The sequence below is a fragment of the Lycorma delicatula genome, chromosome 6, assembly GCF_047948215.1.
Source record: "Lycorma delicatula isolate Av1 chromosome 6, ASM4794821v1, whole genome shotgun sequence".
NCBI lineage: Eukaryota > Metazoa > Arthropoda > Insecta > Hemiptera > Fulgoridae > Lycorma > Lycorma delicatula.
This window is the reverse complement of record NC_134460.1, coordinates 145,126,778-145,151,169: the sequence shown is the minus strand read 5'-3', so window position 1 is coordinate 145,151,169 and position 24,392 is coordinate 145,126,778. Positions and strand designations below refer to the sequence as shown.

The following is a 24,392-nucleotide window of genomic DNA, read 5'->3' as shown; positions in this document are numbered from 1 at the left end:
TTTATTACTTGTAAGCAATGGGCACCTCATGTAATTTAAATTAGTATAATGTGTATTTAAATATAATGTTTGTACAGAGAAATTCATTGTTGTGTATGCATGTTTGAGTTATATTCTGGAAAGTATCATTAAGTTCAAAGAACTTTTAATCATTTATTGTACATAAATTACGAATTTAATGATTGTAGACCAGAATAATTGTAGTTCTTGTAAGTTTGTATCACTTTAATATGTTAATTAGTATGATTGTAACCATAATGAACATCAAATGAATAAGTTATATTTGTAACAATTTATAATGAATGTATCATACTTTTTTTATGCAGATTTTAAACATTCCTGTGGTTATATACATTGCTGCACTTGCTTTTAACCAAGGTAAGTCAGTGAAATAACTTCTTTTTTGAATATATTTGGTCAGTTGTCTGGTGTAATAGTTATGACGGTTCTAGATCAGCTGTTGTTCTTGGGTTCGATTTGTGGCAAGGGTCTGGCATTTTTTAATTTCTCATTTCATCTCTATTTAAAATTTTAAACTATTGAAGTGGCAATTTGAATCTACTTTTATAAATGTACTATATTTAGCCTCTGGTAATAAACTATTTCAAAAATTTTCTAAGTATGCTTGTGACTGTCTTCAGTGACAGGTGTTTACTGAATACATGGATGAGATTATCAGAAAATATATAACATTAATTCAAATACATGCATAAAAAATAGCTTAGATCAGATAAAATGAAAAACATAAACATACCCATGAAACATATTAACACATTTAATACTACAAAAAATCTATACACTAACATTGCAATAGCAGAAACACTTTCCATTCTCAAAAACGAACTAAAACTACAACAAAGTATCACAAGAACACATCTGTGAAATAATAGATGTTCCATTCCAAATTAAAATTGAAAAAACTTACAAAATAAAAATTACTTATATACAAAAAACAGTTATTTACAGCCTTTAATATATTTTTATTTTGAGTTAAAACATCTAATTTTAATGTTATTGATATTTAAACATTAATAAATAAATCAGCTAATGTTGAAGAAAAACAATTGCACCATACCAGCTACAGAAGGCAGTCATCAGGACAACTAAATATTTTAAAGTTATTAGAAATGTAAATTTAATTTTATTTCTTATTTCAAAGATTTGTAATTTAAAATAATTTTCTTTTTCAACTATATGGACAAAAAGAAAACAAATTTCATCTTCTTCACCTTAAAATACATGTGTAGAGGTCTAAGGTAGCAATAATACAAGATTTGTAAATCTTATAAGATTTACAAATATCAATTTTTTTGTATGAGTGTAAATGAAATGTAATCTTGTACAGTCTCAGTTTGACCATTTCTGAGATGTTGTGTGGTTATTTAAAATCCAACCACCAAAGAACACTGGTATCCACCATCTAGTATTCAAATCCATGTAAAAATAACTGACTTTACTAGGACTTGAACGCTGGAACTCTCGACTTCCAAATCATATTGCATATAAAATATATCAATTTTTTAAAGAGGAGGTTGCTAAATTTTACTGTTTATTCTTTGTTATCTACTTACAAGTTATGTTAAATGTAGAATCAAAAAGATTATCAAATCTTATTCCAATAATATCAAATAAATGGTGTTTGCTGTTCGAAACAACACTTTCTTTAGTTTCTCATAATCTCTTTATACTGATCTTTCTGGAAAAGAAGAAGACATCCTCGATTACATCTATCAGATGTGTCTTTCTTTCTTTTTCCTGTTTAGCCTCTGGTAATTATTACCTTTCACGTAATACTTCAGAGGATGAATGAGGATGATATGTATGAGTGTAAATGAAATGTAATCTTGTACAGTCTCAGTTTGACCATTTCTGAGATGTTGTGTGGTTATTTAAAATCCAACCACCAAAGAACACTGGTATCCACCATCTAGTATTCAAATCCATGTAAAAATAACTGACTTAAAAAAAAAAAATAGGACTTGAACGCTGGAACTCTCGACTTCCAAATCATATTGCATATAAAATATATCAATTTTTTAAAGAGGAGGTTGCTAAATTTTACTGTTTATTCTTTGTTATCTACTTACAAGTTATGTTAAATGTAGAATCAAAAAGATTATCAAATCTTATTCCAATAATATCAAATAAATGGTGTTTGCTGTTCGAAACAACACTTTCTTTAGTTTCTCATAATCTCTTTATACTGATCTTTCTGGAAAAGAAGAAGACATCCTCGATTACATCTATCAGATGTGTCTTTCTTTCTTTTTCCTGTTTAGCCTCTGGTAATTATTACCTTTCACGTAATACTTCAGAGGATGAATGAGGATGATATGTATAAGTGTAAATGAAATGTAATCTTGTACAGTCTCAGTTTGACCATTTCTGAGATGTTGTGTGGTTATTTAAAATCCAACCACCAAAGAACACTGGTATCCACCATCTAGTATTCAAATCCATGTAAAAATAACTGACTTTACTAGGACTTGAACGCTGGAACTCTCGACTTCCAAATCAACTGATTTGGGAAGACACGTTTACCATTAGACCAACCTGGTAGGTTAAGTCAGATGTGTCTGGCATTATTTTATGTGTGGTCAAACCTTACTTTTCACCAAATGGATTGGTTTCTTTTAAAAGTTGATGTTTAGAATTTGGTTCAAAATTAAAAATAACTACAAACAAGTTCAAATCCTTAATTTGCTTTTATGTAAAAAAATATTTCTAGAAATCATTCGAAATCATCTCTTAATCAACAAAATCATGGAAACTATGTTTTTTGGCCTCTATTTTGGAAGGCCACATCTTTATTTCATAATTTTATCCATTTATATAATTTTGTGATTGAATGCTTAAAGTGATTTTGTTTTTTGTCACAAAGGAAAAATTGATTTCCTTCAAGGTGTAATATTTTTAATTCGGTCATTTGCATGTGCTTTATTACTAGGAATTTTTTGTTGATTTCTATCATACGCATACATTGTATGTATTTGTGTTTTTAAAACGAACATATTTTCTGCTTGAACATCAGGAAGAGGGATAATTAAAAATACTAATAATACATAAAAAGTAATAAAACAATTTTTCTTTATAATTTTTCTTTTTAAAAAAGAATAATTAATGGAAATTTCCTTCTATTAGAGCTTTTTGTTGTAAATTATAACCTGATTATTTATTTATCATCATTATTTATAATGAAGTAGTGATGACACAAGATGTGAAATAGAGATTTTGTATTGATGTACCGCAGTTCATCATTTATAACATTACTTTATGTTTTGTATTTAAATGTATTGAGTTTTTATCGGAAAAATTTATTAGAACTGTTACAGATGAGGTATGGAGAAAGATGATTTATCAAAATTATGATTTTAAAAAAAATAGTGCTGGCTAAACAATGTTATAGCTATAAAAAATACATTTATTAGAGTTAAACTAAAAGTAAGTTCCTTTAAAATGGAAGATGACAATTGAAAACTTTTTAATAATATAGAATTACAATTTTTCTTCTGATCATTAGCCAGAACCTTTTATTCGTGACTATTAAAGCAGATAAAATATTAACATTCACACTGATTATTTTACTGGATTCTAGATCAGTTTATATCGGGCTGCATTGAATTAATAAAAACATTGCTAGTAAGGATCTGGCAATTTTTCATCTTTCTTATCTTCCTGACTAAAATACATACAGAAGCAAGGTTATAATAATAAAAGTTACTGTTTTTATTATTATTTTTGTAACATTTTTGTTTTTTGTCTATCAGTGGATATGTGAATTTTGTGTTTGAAAATGTAATATGATTTTGCATATGTTTATAAGTTGAGCTATTGTAATTTTTTTGAAAATTTTTCTCTATTTATTATGATCACTATACTAACCCAGGGGCTAGTTCAGTGGCTAACTCATCATTGCAATTCAGTTGTTTAAACAGCTGATTTTTGAATTCAAAGGTTCTGAAGTCCAAATACCCTGAAGGTAAGTTGCTTTTATACAGATTTGAATACTAGACTGTAGATACTGTTGTACTTTGTGGGCCGGGGTTCAATTAACCTCATGTCTTAGTAATGGTTGACCTGAGTCTGTACAAGACTACACTTCATTTACATGTCATTCATATCATCCTCATCTCATTGGATTGCAGATCCAGTATGTATGTTTGAGGATGGGAGGGGTGCTTATTGTTCACTAGTTTAGATTGCAATGTACATATTAGGGAAGAAATTATAATGATCTTATTTATTTATATGGTACAAATAATATTTTTTTATAATATTTTGCAAATAATATTTTTTTATATGGTACATTTAGTGATGAAGGCATCATTTTGATTTTGAGAAGTAGAAATCAGGTTAAAATTGCGGTGTATATAATTAAGCATATGAATATATATGTAAATAATGATTTTAATACAATTAAATATTATGTGAAGATCATTGATGAGAAATAGTTGGTGTACATCTTTCTACTTGTATGTTTCTTACAGTTCCGGCTCACCAGATTAGATAACAATTTCTCATACTGTCTGAAGAAATTGTAATAGAATTGCAATGCAGTGGTTTGTCATATCATCTTGATAATTTAACATTGCAGCTCACATTAAACCAGCATGAAAAATTGGCTTTCTTTTTGGTGATGATTGTACTAATTTCTACATTACATTATATACTATAAGAATAATAAAACATGATACTATTACTATGAAATAACATACTGCAAAACTTGTTGAAATTAAAATCCTGGCAAACACATACATAGCAAAATTGACGATCTTTAGATAGTTATAGTTACAGTTTTCAGTGCAGGGCAGGGTGCCTGAAATAGACAAACTCAAAGTTTTTTTGACTTTACGAAGAAAATTTGGTATTTGTTTAAATGATGGGTGTGGGAGATGAAAATGAATAATTTTCTTTACAGTTAGAAGTTGAGTATGAAAATACTATTCACTTAAATTGTGGTTTCCTTATATCTCTATATGAAAAAAAATGAATGTTTGTTTGTCCCATATATATTCCTATACTATTCATCCGATTGCGATGGAACTTTGGTGAGTTGTGTGCATGCCAGCGAAGGTTTTTCAATTAGTTTGGACCCGCTACGTGGCGCTGAGGTCGATATATTTCGAAAAATTGTATTTATGGAACGATTTGGCTCATATTCAGAACATACATTAGTTACTTGAAAAGAAAAATTTTTGCAAAAACTATACCCGCTACGTGGTGCCGGTGTCGAGATATTTACGAAACAACCAAACAAATATAATAACAGACTTCTTCTATATGTATAAAAGGCAATGTTCGTATGTGTGTCCGCTGTAGAAAAAACTACTGGACCGATTTACGCACGGGTTTTTTCTGACTTTAAAGTGAAAGGTTAAATTTTGGAAAGTTCCGTAATGTTCAGTTTTTTAATGTTTTATCAAACTTTCAATTGTGTTCATTGAAATTTATATATCGTGTAGTAGTGTATCGGAAGTTATGCTTGCGAAAATTTGATGAAGATTGGTTGGAAAAATATGTTGGAAAAATTTAATTGGTGCAGCTTAGAAGCATGGTTTGTTATGATGTTGCAAGTTGAAATTTGATGTTTCTTTATCTGCGGTATCTATTATTAGAAATATTGTTATTTTTATTTTAATTTTTTTTTTTAATGTAGTACATTTTTAATATGTATTTTTTTTATGGTTCAAAGTTTTTTTTGTAATATTTTAGATTTGATTGAGTTGATACTTAATCAAAAGGAAACAAAACAAAATACCGAAAAGTCGGTCTTCTTGCGCAGAACTGTGCAAGAGTTTTTTTAATGTTGTGAATATTTCTTTGACTTTTGATGGAAGCCTTTATGATCCTGTCCTGCCTAGATGTCTTTCAGAGTGTGAAAATACATTTACAATTGCTTATACATTAGTGTTTATTTTAAAAATACTTCTGCTCACAATTCTGTCTTTGTTTGATAACAGCCAAAACTGTAGAGAGAAAATCATCCAGGAAGAGATATTTTACTCTGAGTAAAAGTATGTTTGCCAGAGCTTTCTGAATTTTAATTTCAGGTAGTTGGGCAGTATGTTATTTTATGGAGCTAGTATCAAGTTTTATTATTCTTGTAGTATAATATAATGTGAAATTACTGTAATTGATTGAATTTATGAATTTACTTGCCTACTGAAAATATGGATAAACAGTACAGTTATTAACAGTATTAAAAAAATATACAATCAAATTAAAATTAGTTTTTATATATATATATATGCACATACATATGTGTGTATTTGAAGTAGTCTCAAATACTTTAGGTCAAATAATAAATAGTGTGGAAATTATAATGTTATAAAATATAAGTAATAGTGTGTAATTCTGTTTACTCTAGTAATTTTTTTTTAACAGTTTGTTTGGTTGTAAATATTTATATCTTAATATATTTTTAATTTTATTTCAGTGACTGGGTTGCCTGTACATGTAATTACACTAACTATGAGCTTGATCTGCATATTTTATACAACTGTGGTAATTATGTAAATTTTGTTTCATTATTAAATTATTAATATCTTTTATTTATATATATTATATATAAATAAAAGGGCTGGCCCTGACAATTGCATTGTATTAATTAAGACGATGATACTAATACAGATTTACGGAAAATTGTTTTATTGAAAAACAAAATTAACATTTTTAACGAGCTAACAACAACGAACTTACAAACTAAAAGTAGTACCTACTATTTTCAGAGATAATTTATATGTACTTTTAAAACAATAAACAAAACTAGTACAATAATAATATTATTGTACCAATAAATAGTAAATAATGTTATTTTCTAGATTCAAGTAATCGAAATATATTTTTGTGGGTTGTGTTTATTTTTTTTTGCGCTCTAGTTCAGGTGGTTTTGCCGCTCCTAAATTCTGTCGCCGTAGGCAGTCGCCTACCTTGCTTACAGCCTAGGGCCGGCCCTGGCAATTGTAGTCGGTAGTAGTCAGTCGAGATGTGGACTCCTCAACAGAAGGTGCTTTGGCTAGTGGAGATTCAATCATTAACTCGTGTTCAACGACTCGTGTACGAATTGAATGAAATATCGATCTTCTTACATCCAATTCTATTCGTCAGTGGGATACGATATTAAGAGAGTCTGGAAGCTTGGTTTCACAAACTGGAAATCATTCAAAAGTTACGGTTAGTGACGAGACTGTGATCATGAATACGATACATTCACTGCCAGTTCTGGAAGGTTAATTTGGCGAAGTAGTTACGAACTGCAAATTCCTCGTTCCACTGTTCACGACATTGTTCATTAGCGGTTCCGTTTGTGAGGGTACTAGTTACAATTCCTTCATTACATTAAACAAAATGATCGCCGCCTATGATATCAGTTTGCTGTAGAGATAATGCACCATGTCGAAAACAATTCTAATAATCTTGGTACGTTATTTGGTGATCAGGCAACCTTTCATACGCGCGGGAAAGTTAACAGACATAATTGTTCAATTTAAGGTACTGAAAACCACCTTTCATAATCGAAAATGAAAGGGACACACCGAAAGTCAATGTCTGATTAATACTGCTCAAAGATGACGTCATCGATCCGTTTTTTATAGAGTCCACTGTTATAGGACACACGTACCTCGTAGTACCTCAGATGAAGTTATTTATCTGAGAACTTTGCTGTTTATCAGATTCATGCAGGCTTCAGTTCCCAACAATATGGTGCTCCACCACACTTCATCGAGATGTTACCATGTTCTTGAACAACACTTTCCCCGGATATTGCATCAGACAAGGAGATCCAACTGCAAGGTCACCTAGATCTCCAGATATCACTTCTTTGGACGTTTTTGCTCGTGGATTTATTAAAAGTTGTGTGTACCAAAGAAACGTTCGAGATCTGGACGATTTAAAACAGAAAATTGTTGAAGCTGTTGGTCTAATAACGCCGCAGATGATGTTAAACACTTGGCAAGAGTTAGATTATCATCAAGATGTCTGCCGAGCTATAAAATGTACACACATTGAACTTCACTGACCTAGATTAAAACCTGGTTAGTTGCTGTGTTTATTAAAAAAAAAATTAAATTATATTCAGGTTCTGTTAACATAAGCTGTTACTTTTGGATACCTTTTGCCCGGACACTTTATTTTTAAAGTACAATTGCAAAAAGATCAAAATGTTCATTAAAAAAAATTGTTTTAATTTGATTAAATTGAAAAAACTCGGATCCCATGAGACTGTCTTTTGAAATAATTTCCTTATGTTAGCAATAATACCAAATACAGTTTGATTGTTAATCTTGAAAATTAAAGTTTAAGAAACTGATATCTTAAGTAGGAGTCTCATTCAGCCCCCTTTATTTTAAATGTTTTACGATATGATCGAAAATCTGGCCAAAGCTAGGTTATATATATTTGATCTATTGTCTATTATATACTCGTGTATAAAAATCTAATGGTTTCTGCGAGTTTGTTACTCTTTCATGCAACCTTTTGTCACACATCTTTGGTGACTGTTAGAAAATTGAGAGAGCTTAACCGGGAAGTTTTGATGTGGCCACAGTATAGTCCTCACCTTGCATCGTCAAGTTAACATTTGTTTAAGAGAGGCTCAGTCTCGAACGATATAAAGTTGGCTTCAAAAGTGGCCGTTAAAATCACTTATCACAGTTTTCCGTCCAGAAAACTGAAAAGTTCTATTGTGGTGGGATTATGATTTTTACCTCCAAAAATGGCAAACGTTAGTCCATCAAAACAGCCCATATTTGATTTAATAAACTTCATTTGAAATATTAAAAAAAATCTTGTTTTACTATTGCATTAAAATATGAAAAAAGTTTTTCCACAAATTTTATAATAAGTTTTAAAAATAATTTTTAAACTGCTATCTAATCAATAGACTGTAGAATCTTAATGTGTATTTAAAATATGGTAATAACCAATGCTGTGTTTATACTCTTTCAATTCATGCCTTAGAAATTCTAAACAGTACTTTTTTTAACAATGCCTTGATAATGCAGCTTTATTGTTTGCACTTTTTCAAAACCCACAATCTTTAGCTAAAATGATAATTTTTTTTTATTCTCTTGAACTTTTTTTTTCTAATTTTAACAGTTGGAAGTTCTTTTGTGATTAATATAAGAGGGGGCTGAAAAGTGATGCACACTGGAATGTAATGTAACGTAAGCACAATGCGCTTAAAAACCATTATTCGGTTTGACCGAATAAATATTAAAATATCAGTACAGTAATATTTTTTAGTGATCTATTTAATGATCATCTACTGATCATTAATGAAAAAACAACTAAACCACTTTCATATTCCTTCCACCAATTAAACTGGAAAAGGGAACGAACAAGGAACATTCCATACACACGCGGAGAAAAAAAAAACTACCTTCCATCAGCACGCCAGGATCAGCGGGAGCAACAGTGTTCTCGCAGCCTTGTGTGCAGCTTCCTCTGTGTGCATACGCACAACAGCTAAACACCACGCTGCTGGATTTGTGAAGCGCACAGTTTCATACAAAGATTTTTATATCTTTTTCATAAACTCGGGATGGCTACTGACGTTAAGCTTAAGGATTATATATTGTACAAGTATAAAGAAAAAAGAACTCATTTTATTAATTGTTATCGATAATATCATGTGGAAATAGTGGGTGCTGGAGTTCCGCAGTGTCTATACGCGAGCCGCACTGAGCGGTAGATCGGTTTCTGGTGACCAATGAGACACCAAAAGGAGGTGAATGGATCGATTCAAAATGACTGTCACATCACTGACAACGTATTGCTACTCAGATAGACATAACAAAAGAATGAATAGGACACATTATTGCAGCTACCATTAACAGTTACTATACTGTCTTTTTCTGTTTAGCCTTCAGAACCTTATTCTATTTAGCCTTCATAAGGTATTACTTCAGAGGATGAGTAAAGATGGTATTTATGAATGTAAATGAAGTGTAGTCTTGTACAGTCTCAGGTCGACCATTCCTGAGATTTGTGGTTAATTGAAACCCAACCACCAAAGAACACCAGTATCCACGATCTAGTATTCAAATCCGTATAAAAGTAACTGGCTTTACTAGAATTTAACTGTTAATATACTGAGCTGCTGTAAAATCTTTTGGCAGTGGGTGTCACTCAAACTCACAGAAAAAATTAATCAGTATTAGAAGGAATGTTGTGAACATCTCTGAAAGTTAGCATGATGAGGAAGATGACTTCCTTTACAGTAATGTGACACAAAATGAAACTTGAATATTGTTACAACTCAAAAGGAAAACGGCAGAGCATGGATTATCGGCATTATGGTAAATCCATTATAAAAATCAAACACAACTTTTGGCAAATAAAGTTTTTTGAGAGTGTTCTGGGATTTCAAAAAAGTGATTGACTACCTGGAAGCTAAGTTGACTGTAATTCTGTGTAATGCAGAGAGACATTAGTAGAAGATTTGTGCACATCTGTGTAGTTTTCAACAATCCACAGAGCCGATAGTTTGGCAAATACTGCTAGACTACACAAATCACGTGCAACTGCCGAGGCTCTTGTGAAGTTTAAACCAATTCCATACCCTTCATATTCACTAGCTTTGTTGAACTGCGATTTTCATTTCTTTCCACAATTAAAGAGTTATATTCATTTCACCACAGATGATGAAGTAAAGAATGCAGTGAGATTACAGTGAAGTGACTAGTAGATCAAAGAATGACCTCCAACATTCTTAAGTGATTGAGAATGAGAAAACTGTTTCACCATTTTAGAAATGTATAGCTGTAAATGGTGACTATGTAAAAATATATATTTAAGTTTTTACAGAAAATAAAATGTTTTCTTATCATTTTTGTTTCATTTGTCCATCTGTTTTCATTTGCAAGTTATGAGTGATTGTGCATTACATTTGAGCCACTCTCGTATATAATTCTAAAATAAAAATGTCATAATAAATGAAATTTAAAATTAATAAAATATGTATTGGTTAATGATATGGACATTAGTAATGTCTATTATTGTAAAGTAAGTAATTTTTTCCAGTACAGTTTTCGCACTATTTAAATTTGACTTGAAAAACATCTCTTTTTAATTTTACAAAATGAAGATTAACTTTCATGCAGGGCTTTAGGGTAAATGTATTTTAATTATTTCATAAAATTAATCCTTTTTTTTGACCAATCAATTTAAAAAAAAAAATGTATTGATTGTTTCAGGGAGGATTGAAAGGAGTGGTTTGGTCAGATACATTTCAAAGTTTGTGTATATTTATTTCAATACTTGTAGTAGCAGTTATTGGCTGTGTTGTAGCAGGAGGTCCTGCTAATATATATAAAATAAACAGTGAAGGGCATCGTCTTGAAATTTTCAAGTATGTTTAATCATTATAATAGATAGTTTACTTTTAATAATCTAAAGTAGAAAAAAGACATAAATTAATTTTTGATGTAAACAAAAATTAATTTAAATGTCAGGAAAAGATTTTTGAAAGTGTATGTTTGGAGTGTCACTTTATATGGAAATGAAACTTGGACAATCGGAGTATCTGAGAAGAAAAGATTAGAAGCTTTTGAAATGTGGTGCTATAGGAGAATGTTAAAAATCAGATGGGTGGATAAAGTGACAAATGAAGAGGTATTGCGGCAAATAGATGAAGAAAGAAGCATTTTGGAAAAATATAGTTAAAAAAAGAGACAGACTTATAGGCCACATACTAAGGCATCCTGGAATAGTCGCTTTAATATTGGAAGGACAGGTAGAAGGGAAAAATTGTGTAGGCAGGCCACGTTTGGAGTATGTAAAACAAATTGTTGGGGATGTAGGATGTAGAGGGTATACTGAAATGAAACGACTAGCACTAGATAGGGAATCTTGGAGAGCTGCATCAAACCAGTCAAATGACTGAAGACAAAAAAAAAAAAAAGTAGAAAAAGAACAGTGTTAAAACAGTTAATGAAACAAAATTGTGAGAAGGTGATTCTCAGAAACCATTTATAAAATAAAAATCTAAAACTAGGCATTCATTATGATTATTGAATAATTATCATTAGTAGGTGTAGATGTGAACAAAATTTGAAGCTTACTATTAAGCCAATGGATTCTGCTTGCATTCTACTCTACTTTTAATATAAAATGTGGTTCTGTAACATTTTGTTGTATTAGACATTGCTCTATTAATTTATAGTGCAATAATTGTACACAATAGTAATAAATATAGTAGTACAACAATTATGAGTTAAGTATACAAGTAAAGTGGTAATAAAAATTTAAAAAGATTAATTATAATGGAACTAATTAAATTTCAAAATTAAATGGCAGGTAATGCCTTGATACTTTAATTAGAATTACACATACTTATTACTGTATCGTAGATGAATTTTATAATAGTGATGTGATAAATTTACAGTTCCTTTTCAACAAGTCTTCATACATTTATTTTTAAGTAGATATTATCCAATCTGTTGATAAATCATAATAACTTTAATTAACTGATCTTATAATCAGGCTTTAAAATATTAAAACACTACACATTCTTTCAAAATAGGAAGAAGTAGAAATCACTACAAAATCTACATTGGCCGAACATTATCATTCAGAATTTTGAGTTTTCACTAAACTCTGAGTTTCCCATATTATCACTTTCACTCTTCTATCTTCCAAAGAAATTATAAAATATTTTGTGTTATTATCAGTTATGTACTCCCGTCTAATATATTCATTTTTCACAATAAGCTTCTGACACAATGTGTCCATGTCAGCAAATTTGATTGCTGAAATAGCAAAAGCTTGTTGATGTCAAAAGTGACATTGCAGCTGCAAACAAAACCTTTTACTTTGGATCATACCATTTTAGTCAGGGTGGTTTAGGGGTAATCATAACAGTTCATGTTGGTCTTTCTTTGCAATTTCATCAAATAAATACAATTTATATTTTCTTTCTCTTTCTTCATTTAATTGTTTGGTTGAATCTCAGCATAGAGGACAAGAATGATGTAGACTCTACATCTACATCATGATCTATACTCTACATTGTAGAGTGTCTACAAAGCTGTCCTGCATTTATTTTTTTTTGAATTTGAAGTAGGTAATTTTTGTTTTTATGTATTGTGATTATCAAATTATTGTCTGATTTGTCTCATTGTCTATAATTATTAAATAATTTTTAGGGAAATTTCTTATTAATTTTTCTTCTTTTTTTAAGAAATTTTCTGAAGTTGCCTGATAGTCACTGCTTTTTTTGCACTTGTTTCTAAGTCAATAAACTGTTCAGAATAAACCCCACTTCTCCTCCATCATGTATTATAATAAATCTATAACCTTTAGGAATTGAAGTTTCTAGACTGCCCCTGAAGCATCACCCCATGATTTAGAATAGCTATTAGTTGACAAAACATATGTATCATATATGATGTACAATCTGGCTGTTATCAGTTATACATTTCTGATGGTATCTAAGAATTATATTTGTTTAAACCTGTAATAAGAAGTTTTCTCTTGTTTTCAAGTGTTTCTTTTTAAAACCTAATTATTTTAATATTCTTCTTAAACTAGTTCCACTTCATGAGAATTTTGCTGAACTTTTAGATGTAACTGGAATCTTTTAACGATCAGTAGTTTTTTTGTATGTTACGGAAGTGATGTACAGTATCTTACTATGTCTGTATCGAAATTATCTAGCCTTGTAACAGGTTTTTTATGACTCATGTACTTTCATTTTTTACTAAAAAAAAAAAACGGAAGCCATCGAATGGTTTTGATTTATTTAATGTGTTTTATATGTTTCCTTACTTTCTGAACTTGTAATTGGAAAACTTTAAATGCAGCTACTGCTCTTCTTCACACTTCTGAATTGAAATAATATGCCAATTGTCTTTTCTTAATTTTCCAAAAATACCTTCTCTTTTTCATGAAATCGTACATATTATTAATTATAATTAATAATATTATCTTCCAAGCTTGCTGGGGTCATTTAATGAGAAGGTGATTCATTTGTTATGACTAATAACAAATGGTGCTTTACTTGACAAATGTTCACAGATTATGTGCCATTACTTATCAATGTATTAGTTTATTATTTCTTAAAATAATACCATAGATTTGTCTAGATTTGCAGCATTTGTTATTTTTAAATACTGGGTAATAAATTTTCATATCAGTTAATTTTATTAATAAATTATTTTTCAAGAAATTAAAATTACTGGTACAAGAGTAGTAGTACAATTGTAGAAGTAATAATACTATTAGTATTGTAATTAACATTATACTTAAGATCTTATTTGTAGTAAAATTTGCTGGGAAGAACTATAAAAAATAAAGAAAAGTGATTTCTATTTTGGGAAATCAGGTAGGAGAAAATGTTTTTAGAATGGTAGATATGTAGCATAAGAGCTACCTGGCTATAAATGTCAAATTCCATAGCAATACCACAGAATTTCTAATCATTTTCAGGGAATCAACTCATGAACTTATGGTTGCATGAGTTAGTTAACATAAATAAATATTTAACATTAAAAAACCCTTTAATCAACCCCCTTAGCTTTTTAAGGGGTAAGCATGAAAAATGCTATTCTACTTAAAAAATAAATATATATATATTGTTCCGTTCCACTTGTGCCGTCAGGTGCTGCTACCTAGCGAGGGCTAGGGCTCTCCAACAAGCTTGGTCAGGTGATCTGATCACATGATTTCCTACGTCATAATACTGCAAGGAGTGGTCATTTTGATGTAGCGACCTTGTACTCATTCGGTGCTCGAATCTGACCCAGAGCGGTCGTGTTGCACATTCAGTCCGGATGGACATGTTTGCGGATGAATGCTTACGTTAGTTTTGTATTTACATGTTATTAAGTCATATGTTATTCAGTTTAATCATATGTGTTATATGCTTTATTAAGTTCAGTTATATGTTATCGAAATGTCAAGACGATACCAAATTAAATAACAATTCAACAAGCAACAAGGCGTTGTTTCAATTCATAACCTATGAACATACAGTCCAACCTCGCTCTAAAATCTACCATAACGTGTTAATGGTCTTCAAGCGAGATTGTTCATAACATATATATATATATTAGCCTTGTTCATGTTTGATTCTTTATTAATTCCACTAAGGTCTAATAAGTACTATGAAAATTAACACTTCATCTTCACTATTAGAAAGAGGGAGTTAAAATAATTTTAGGACATAATAAGCATTCTATATGTACAAATATTTATACTGCTTAGAGGAGCTTTTGAGTAGTGTCTGTAGTATTGCATGGAGGAACAGGGAGGGCAGTTTGAATACTTAATAACATTTTTTAACTGAAATAATTTTTTTCGGCGTTATTTTTAACTCATGAGATTATAGGACTTCAAAAAAAGAGAATTAATTACTTATGAAAAAGTAATTAAATAGCAAACTGCTGCTTACTTAAATTAAATAAAATCATTCAAGACTAAGTTTAATTAAAAGTTTTTGAAAAAATTAATTAATTTTTTCAATTTTTAATTAATGTAGTGGTATTTGTGGTCACCAGTTTGGTTTAAATAGTCAGAATGTAATATTTTTGATACCATCTTGCTTGTCTCACAAAGACCTTTAAAACACCTCTCATATGACCATATGGCTGACTTAAAATATTTCAGCCATCCCTGCCATACATCCCCCTTGATGGCCTAATACTCTAAATTGGGGCCTACTAAACCTATCAGAGAAGATTTCCAAAGAGAGAATTGGGATAACTCAAATAACAACAATGCAATAGTTGAGCATATGATAATTTTATGTAACTGAAACAAATGTATTTTTGGCCGCATTTTGGATTGGGCAATCAGAATTTAGTTTTAATTGTATCATTTTTCTTGTCTCATTGAGCTCTTTAAAATTATGTATTAAATGACCTGGTCCCATTTGAAGTTTTTAAGTTACCCTCCACTCCTGTTGTCCAAAAATCAAAGAGTGAAATATATTGAAGTAGCTCCTTAGTATAAGAAAGAATGCCACAAACTATATCCAGTTATCTGAGTTTTAAAAATGTCAGAGGAGTGTGTAAATAAATGTCAGCCACCCACTATGTAACCCAATTATAATTATTTTACATACATTATCCAATTAAATGACTATTTCTAGAATAAATTCATTCATGAAAAATAAATCCAAATATATTCTGAACTTTGTAGAATAAATGCTTCTTATGTGATTTAGAATAATGCTTATTAAAAGAATTTTGAAAATTACAGCAACCAAAATTTTCTTGTAACTTTGATTAAATTAATGATTAAAAAATGAGGTTTTAAAAATTTGTGAAATTGTTATTATTTTTGTTAATTTAACTGGCTTACATCTATCTCATACTTATGATCAAGGAAGCAGCAGGTGACTTGACTGATTGTCCAGTTTATTAATTTATGTGTATTACAGGAGTATGTAAGTTAACCATTTTTTTTTAATTTTCAGTATTTTCTACTAATTTGAGTAAGACACATAAATGATGTTTTTACTATATTTGACAATCTCACTGCATTAAAAAATTAACACTAGAGAAGCCAGTCTTAATTTTAACATTTTTTAAAAAAATTTAATATACCTATCCAAATTTTACCTAATTAATACCAATTTTTTACCACATTTGTAAAATTTGACTTGTTATTTTTAATTATTTTCCTATATGAAACATGTTATAGCCCTTAAAGAAAGAAAAATTATTAAAAAATGTCCTTTACTGCTGTGGGCAGTCATTTTGGTGTATGAACATTCTTATCTTTACTTTCTTACTTTAGGAAATATATGATGCTGTCAATCTTTGTGACAGAGTGGTACCATATCCACCTTTCTTCCAGAGGTTTGGGCTTGAATGCCAGACAGAAGAGTCAGCCTGTTGTTGAATAAGTAAATAAATAAGTGTGCTAATACTGCTGCTGATAAACAAATATAGCAGATCTGATTCTGTAGCTTTTTTCATTTTAATACAAGGTATTAAAATTATAAACAAAAATAATATTTACTCACACCTTTATAAATGATCTTTTCAATCTTATCAAATTGCATAAGTTACTGACATGTCTTATCAATATGCCTATTTAAGTGCTTGTAAATATATGAAATTGTAAGAAAACACTGTGCTAATTCTGCTTTCATTTATCTTGTAGTCTTGTATCTATAATGGGCAATGTTCCTAGACTGAGATCAATCAAATTGCTGACTGGGATCAAACTTTGATCACATTTTATTCACAACAAGATTCCTTTTTCATCTTAATTGATATCTGTAGTTGTGGTAATACCTATATTTGATTATATTAATAAATAAATAAGTAAAAAATTTAGAGGTTTTGGAAAATTTGTTTTTGTGACATCGAATTTAATTCAAAGTACAAAGTATGTCAGAGCAGAATTATAATGATGTAAACATGTTTCAATGAGGATATTTTCAACCATGATTTTATTTTACAGTATGGATCCAAATCCATTTGTGAGAAACACATTTTGGACTGTCTCATTTGGAATGTCAATCTTATGGATATCGCACTTGGGTATTCATCCGAGCTCAATTCAGCGGTTTACTGCTTTGCCTAGATATGAAGATGCATTGAAGTAAATATATATATATATGTTTTGATAGATAATTCATAAGAATGTATATTAATGAAGGGTTATTCTCACAGAATTTAATGAGTAGGTAGATTGATCACTTGACTGATTGTTTTATTTAATTCATGTGGTAAAGTTTAAACTCAAAACCAGGTAAAATATATTTGGTAAAGTTTAAATTCTTAACCAGGGTCTTAATCAATTTTAACAATTGCTCTTGACAGGCATGCATTTTAATTCTCATGTATAGATCCATAAAAGTAATGTAATACAGTATAAAAATAATAGAATAAAAGAAAAATGTCATGTGATTTTATCACATTACTTTCAATTATAAAAACATCTTTGAAAAGTAAAATTTAATATACATTGACTTTACAAATAGTTCCAGGACTGAGGCTATAAAAACAGAATTAGCAGAGCAATTTCGTGGGTAAAGTTGTTATTTGTTGAGAGAAGTCTTATGATCAACATAACCAAAGCTTTTTCAGTTAGGCTTAGTGATTTGTGTGTTATATTGGTTTTTGTTTTCGTGAAGGAATTTATCTGCCCCAGTTGTTGGATTTTGTTAAAAATAGAAAAACAATTCCACTTAAAAATAAAAATGGAAATGAAAATAAAATTTTTATTTTTATAAAAATGGTATAACAGTTTTTATTAAAATGGATTTGAATAAAAGTGTGATTGTAAAACTTGTTTTTGCTAGGAAGTGTTACAGAAATGTTTGACATTTTAAGCACGTGGTGATGAAGCTACGTCTGTGAGTGTTCAACTGGTTTTCTCGTTTTCATGAAGGTCAGATATTACTAAAAACAATGTGACAGGGGAAGGCCTTCATTCAGCTGTGATGATGAAAACATCGAACTTGTGCATGAATCACTACTGCTCTCTACCAAGATGTCCTGAAACGTTTATTGGAGCAACCTAGTCACATGCAGCTGCACTTTCATAAACCCAAGGACTGGTTCACAGCAATGCGCCAGTTCACACAGCTGTTACTGTATAGTAGTTTTTGGCCAAACAACAACTGACAGTATTGGGGACCACTCCCCACACTCATCAAATATATCCCATGGAAGCTATCCCCTATTTCTTAAAGTCAAGATGCTGATGAAGAAGTAATGGTAGGAGCTATAGACGCCACAGAAGAAAATGTTAAAAGTATCCTAAACACAATTTCAAAAGAAGACTTCTCTAGGGCTTTGGCGACATTTATAACCGATCTAAATGTATTGTGTTGAAGGGTGTGTATAGAAGCTTAAATATGAATAATTTTTTTAAATTATTTTTACAGTCTCATTCCTGGAATATTTTATACAGATTATAAAATATAACTATTTAAAGTTTTTTTTTGTGTATTTGCAAGTAGACATGAATAAAAACTGCATTGAGGTGCTCTGAATGTAGTCTTTATTCAACTTTGAATCAGGGCTAAAGCAATTAAAAATTATTTAATTTTTAACTACTATTTTTTTTTAACTCAGGTATGTGTTTTGTGCATTGTAATCTAAATCACAAACATCTGAAAATCATATAGTAGCATAATGAAAGTCAGGAAACATTAATGTTGAAATATTAATTGCTACAGATAGATTGAAAGTCACATGTCTTAATTAGTGTATTGGTTGAAAAACGTTTTACTAATTTGTGCACTTGAGCTTTCCATTATCAAAGTTATTCGATTTTTGAAGCCCAGCTTCACATATTTACAAACATTACCAAAACAATAAGTTGATTGTGTTCTTTTTGAGAACTTTTGGAACTGATGTAATATTAGTAATGGTCAATAGTCATCTACAACTGAATACCATACAACTGTACTGATTCTGGCTATTTTTAAAGTTTGATTAATTGTTTACTGATTCTTTGTTCTTTCTGGTTAATGAGATTAAATGCTTCAACTGCAAAAAAATTTTCCAGACATTGTGAAAATATCACACATATGTTATACACTAACATTTCCCATTTAATTTAAGAATACGAATAAGAATTTTGAAATATGAGAGAAAAATTTTAATTTTTTGTAAAAAAAGTTTTTTTATAAAATAAAAAGTTGTTATAAAATGATAACTAATTTTTTAAATATTTAAGTGGGATCCAAGGGATCTCATTTTTAAAAAGTTCCCATTTCGTCTACATTAATACTAGATGCAGTTGGATTTTCAATCTTGAAAATTAAATTTTTTAAATCTGATATTTTAACATACGAGTCCTATTCAGTTCCCTTGATTTTTGGAGCTTAAAAATTGATTTATTAGAGTAATTATTTATTTCAGTAAGTCAACATTATTCAACAAGGATAAAGAATTTATAGTTTAATAAAAAAATATGGGTATTGTGATATCCAAAATCATAATGAAAAATTTCTGTACAGAGTTTGAAGCTACTATTCCACCGTTTTTTTTTGTTTTAAAGTAGCAATTAAACTTTTTGAAAGCTCTGTGGATATATATTGTCATTTAGGATGCCCTTCTAAATCTTTTGGTTCCATCCATGTACATTTTTTTCTTATATAATTTTTTAAAAAAGGTATTTGCTATAAGATAAGGTGTTTATATATAATCTTATTCTGATAGCATAGTCATTCTGACCTAGACCATTTTTCACAACTAATATCCTTTTTATTATTTCTTACTATGACATTAAAATCTTCCATTACAGTAAAAGTTTTATATCCTTTTACATAATTAAACTGTCTTATTTTTTTATCTCTGACTTTATTTTGCTAAAGATGTTGGCTTATAAACTTACACTATTGTTGTAAGCTTGGGCTAAGAACCTATTCCAATTAAATTAATTTCGCTCATTATGTTGCTTGAAATAACATACCTTTTATCCTAAATTTATGAACTTTTAATTAAATTATAATGCTGTATAAATTATAATATTTTACTAATCAAATATTTTATTTTTACTTTTTTCTTCATTACTATCAGGAAATTAATAAAATGTAAAATTATTTTCTATACACATTTACTTAAAACTGTTTATCAATTTACTTAAAAAAAAAAAATGTGTAAATTATGTTTTAATTTAAATACTGAGAACTATTTTTCTAATAACTATTATTGTTCATATATTTTTTACTGATCATCAGAAGGGGATTGATAAATAGCCTAAGAATGTAATAGGTTGTTTGTGAATGATAACTGTTATAAAGATATAGTTATGCTTTATGACTGAAACATATACCTATATACAGTGTGTATATTATACATAGTTAAGTTTATAAATAATAGTTTATTGACAAACACTTACATAATATTTGACAGAAGATGTTGAAAATGATCCCCATCACTTGTCAACAAGTTTGACCGTGTTCCTGACTACTCTTGTTAGCTGTACTCTGACTATTTCCTGAATAGCATTGGTAATGCTTGTCTTCAGCATCTATAGGGTGTGTGATTGCTCATGTAAACAATTTCTTTTCCCAGAAAGAAGTCTGAACTAGTCAGATCAAGGGATTTTGGTGGCTACAATCGTTTAGAAATGATTCTTCCACTGAAAAAATCCTGTAGCATCTCCACAGTAGAGTGAGCTGTACAGCAAATGAAACTATTCTGTTGCAACCAGCAGTCACGTTCATCCTCTTGCAGTAAGGCTATGAACTGTTGGATAATTTCTTGGTAGATGACAGTATCCAAAAGTTTTTCCAAAAAAACAAGGGTCCTATTATTCATCACATTGAAACTGCACACCACACACCTATTTTTTTCTGGGTGTAGGTGAGATTCAAAAAAAAATGTGCAGGTGTTCAGTACCCCAGGTTTGGTAGTTCTGACTATTAACATATTAAGGTAAAATCACGCTTCATCTGTGAAGAACACTTGATCTAAAATGTCAGTGTTGCCTTTAATGAAGTTCTTGAACTGTTGATAGTAGTGAATTCTTTTAGCATAATCAGCATTATTTAGTTCGTGGAAAACCTGTATCTGATACAGATAACATTTCATTATTCTCCTCACTGCAGTGTGGGCTGAACTTAGTGAAATGTTTTCTTTTCCTGGCTTAGTTTCCACGAAGATTTATGAGGAGGTCTTGTAACTGCTGTTTTTTAATGTCCAGTATAACCTGTATTGTTAAAACTGTCCTGTGTCAGGCACGTTTCTGGTCTAACACTGAACCTGTTTTAAAAGCTTTTTAACTAACCTCTGTATAACATTTTTCACTGCTGCTTCCTTTTTAAATTTCTCCTTGAAATTTTGCCAGTACATAACATGCGATTTCGTCTCTAAATAAGTTTTCATTTTGAATACTCATTCTTCAACAGTTAAAGGGAACACATTATAAAATAATGTGTTCTTCCACAAAATCAAAAAAATAGAGTACCACAAAATCAAAAAAGAGTTTCAGAAGTTCTTTGCAGGATTCCTTTCATTGTTTTTTTATTATTTTCTGTGAGTTTGCATGACACCCACTGCATACAGATTTTACGATAGCCCAGTTGTGCAGTAATGTGCCCTTTAACAGGGCACAATAAATATGCCCTATTTGTTCTTTATATGGCTGGATTTTTAAAATTATTTAGAAAGGAATTTTATTTTCTTTCTTTTGGTAATTATTTAATTTATTTTTTGGTTCCTATTTTAGGTTTGGTTATTTCTTTATTATTTCCCTGTAGTTTAAATTATGTTGGATTTATTTTTCTTTGTTGTTGTGAGTGGCGATGCGTTGCTAATTGATGACAGTCACTTGGAATCAATTCTTCCACTCCCTTTGGTGCTTCTCATCAGTTACAGAAACTGGCCAACCGCTATGAGGTTCATACTAAATATTATCTTCACTGGTTGGTGATGTTCAAAACTTCATTGCCTACCTACTCGTAATCTTCAGTCAACAGTTTCATCACATAAACAACTTTTAGACAATGATGAAGATCACTAGCATTCCATTGTTAAAAATTCACTCACTGCAAGTTGCTTTAGGTACCTGAAAATTGTTGAGATAGCATGCTCCATTGTTATGCAGCATGCTGGCTCTAAAACAATGGCGACTGACAGAAAATGAAAGGGCTTGTATCAATGTATTTTGGAATATTAATAGTAGTGGAATGAAAATATAGGATACTATAAAATGGCAGCAATGTTTTGTTTTCCCATTATATTACAGTGCACATTACATTTCAGCTGATCTTCACCTCACGTATATTTAATAATATGAATCTTTCTCCAAATTCTCTTCTAAAAAATTCTTAGTTCTTATTCTTATTAGTATCTGGTCTTAACTGTTATTATATTTCTACTTCCCTGCTTTCTTTGAAGCTGACATTTGACATAGTTTTTCTGCAGTAGTACTTAGGAATTAAAATGTATTCCATTGAAATCAGATTTTATTTTTTTAAATTCTCTTCTTATGCATCTTATTTTATAGATGGAAAGCTCAGGTTTTACATTTGATAAGGATTTTGAAAAAGTAAAGATTTCATGGGATGTAGCCTTGTCTAAGTGTTGGAGTATATTAAAATACAGTAGTATATTAAATAAACATATAAAAAAAAAAATAGTGCATCATTTATCTTTGGTTTGCTTTTGTTTCAGAGTCATTTGGTGGTTTACCATTGGTTTAGTTACAATCAATCTGTTTTCTATGTTTGTTGGTATGCTGTTATATGCTAGGTATCATGATTGTGATCCATTTGCTACTAAGGTATTATAAATCATTACAATTTTGTTTACTGGTTATTTTTATAATGTAATAAAAAGTTAATCATTACATTCATCTCAGATACATCCTAACATATTTCTAAATTACTTAATTTATTACGTATTTTATTTTATTAAAAAAATTATTTTCTAAATAGAACCCCTTCGATCTATTGGTTATCCTTAGGATAGCCAACGGATGTCCAATCAATCAGGATACCTTGGGATGTTCCCAGAAAAGTCCTACAATATTGTGGGTATATCCCAACCCTGTAGGGGAACCCTTGTGATGCTTCTGGTCGCCACACCACCTCCCCCATTCCTAGCCCTGATGGGCTTTAACGTGAGTTGTCTTTTGCCCTCTAACTTTTTACATCTCGTAGTAATAGGCTAGGTTATATCCAAGGGTGTACCCACAATATCAGGACATTCAAGATGTCCGGACGAGGCCTACAGCGAAGGCAAAAGCTAAGTTTAAAAATCACTGATGTAAATGTACACCGAGGTGTTTACATCGGTGGCATCCCAACAAGGCCTAGCTTTACATCGGGATGCCACCGATGTAAACACCTCGGTGTACATTTACATCAGTGATTTTTAAACTTAGCTTTTGCCTTCGCTGTAGGCCTCGTCCGGACATCTTGAATGTCCTGATATTGTGGGTACACCCTTGGATATAAAATTCCTGGTGATATCTTAAAGATATATTGAAAGGATACATTTAGAACATTTCTGGGATCTGATATCTATAGCTGTTACAGGCACGATCTGAATTCTGATTAGAATATATCTAGTACATACTTGGGTATAGCGTTTTTACTTTCCAGAAAAGATAACAAATGAATACTAGTATGAAGTATGACTGTGTATTTTGTCATGTTTATTAGGTTATGTAACTGTATTTCTATAATTTTTGCATTTCAATAATTTATATACTAGTTTTAATAAACTTCCTATAGAATAATATTTTTTCTGTAGTTGAATAACAAATCTAGAATAAGAAAAATAATTACCCATTGAAAGTAACATTCCACAAAATACACATTTAGTGAATAAAATAGATTTAGAAAGACTCCTTTGCAAAGCAAAGGAGTAGTTGCTATTAGTTGGCATGGTATGGTGGGAATGCTGGCAATGGTTTATTAATAATAATGGATAATCAAAATTTAAAATGATTGCATTTTGTTAAACTATATT

At 30.1% G+C, this 24,392-nt stretch overlaps 1 protein-coding gene across 3 annotated transcripts in view; it reads left to right on the top strand.

Annotated features, from left to right (window-relative positions):
• Nucleotides 1–24,392, top strand: part of LOC142327016 (sodium-coupled monocarboxylate transporter 1-like) — a 61,385-nt gene that overhangs the window by 15,979 nt on the left and 21,014 nt on the right. For 2 of the 3 annotated variants that reach the window (XM_075369772.1, XM_075369774.1), the window contains exons 4-8: nucleotides 327–378; nucleotides 6,437–6,504; nucleotides 11,199–11,353; nucleotides 17,416–17,556; nucleotides 23,091–23,199. In XM_075369772.1, the coding sequence (XP_075225887.1) occupies nucleotides 327–378; nucleotides 6,437–6,504; nucleotides 11,199–11,353; nucleotides 17,416–17,556; nucleotides 23,091–23,199 (525 nt within the window). The remainder of the gene's footprint in view (nucleotides 1–326; nucleotides 379–6,436; nucleotides 6,505–11,198; nucleotides 11,354–17,415; nucleotides 17,557–23,090; nucleotides 23,200–24,392) is intronic. The other variant, XM_075369773.1, reaches the window with a different exon arrangement.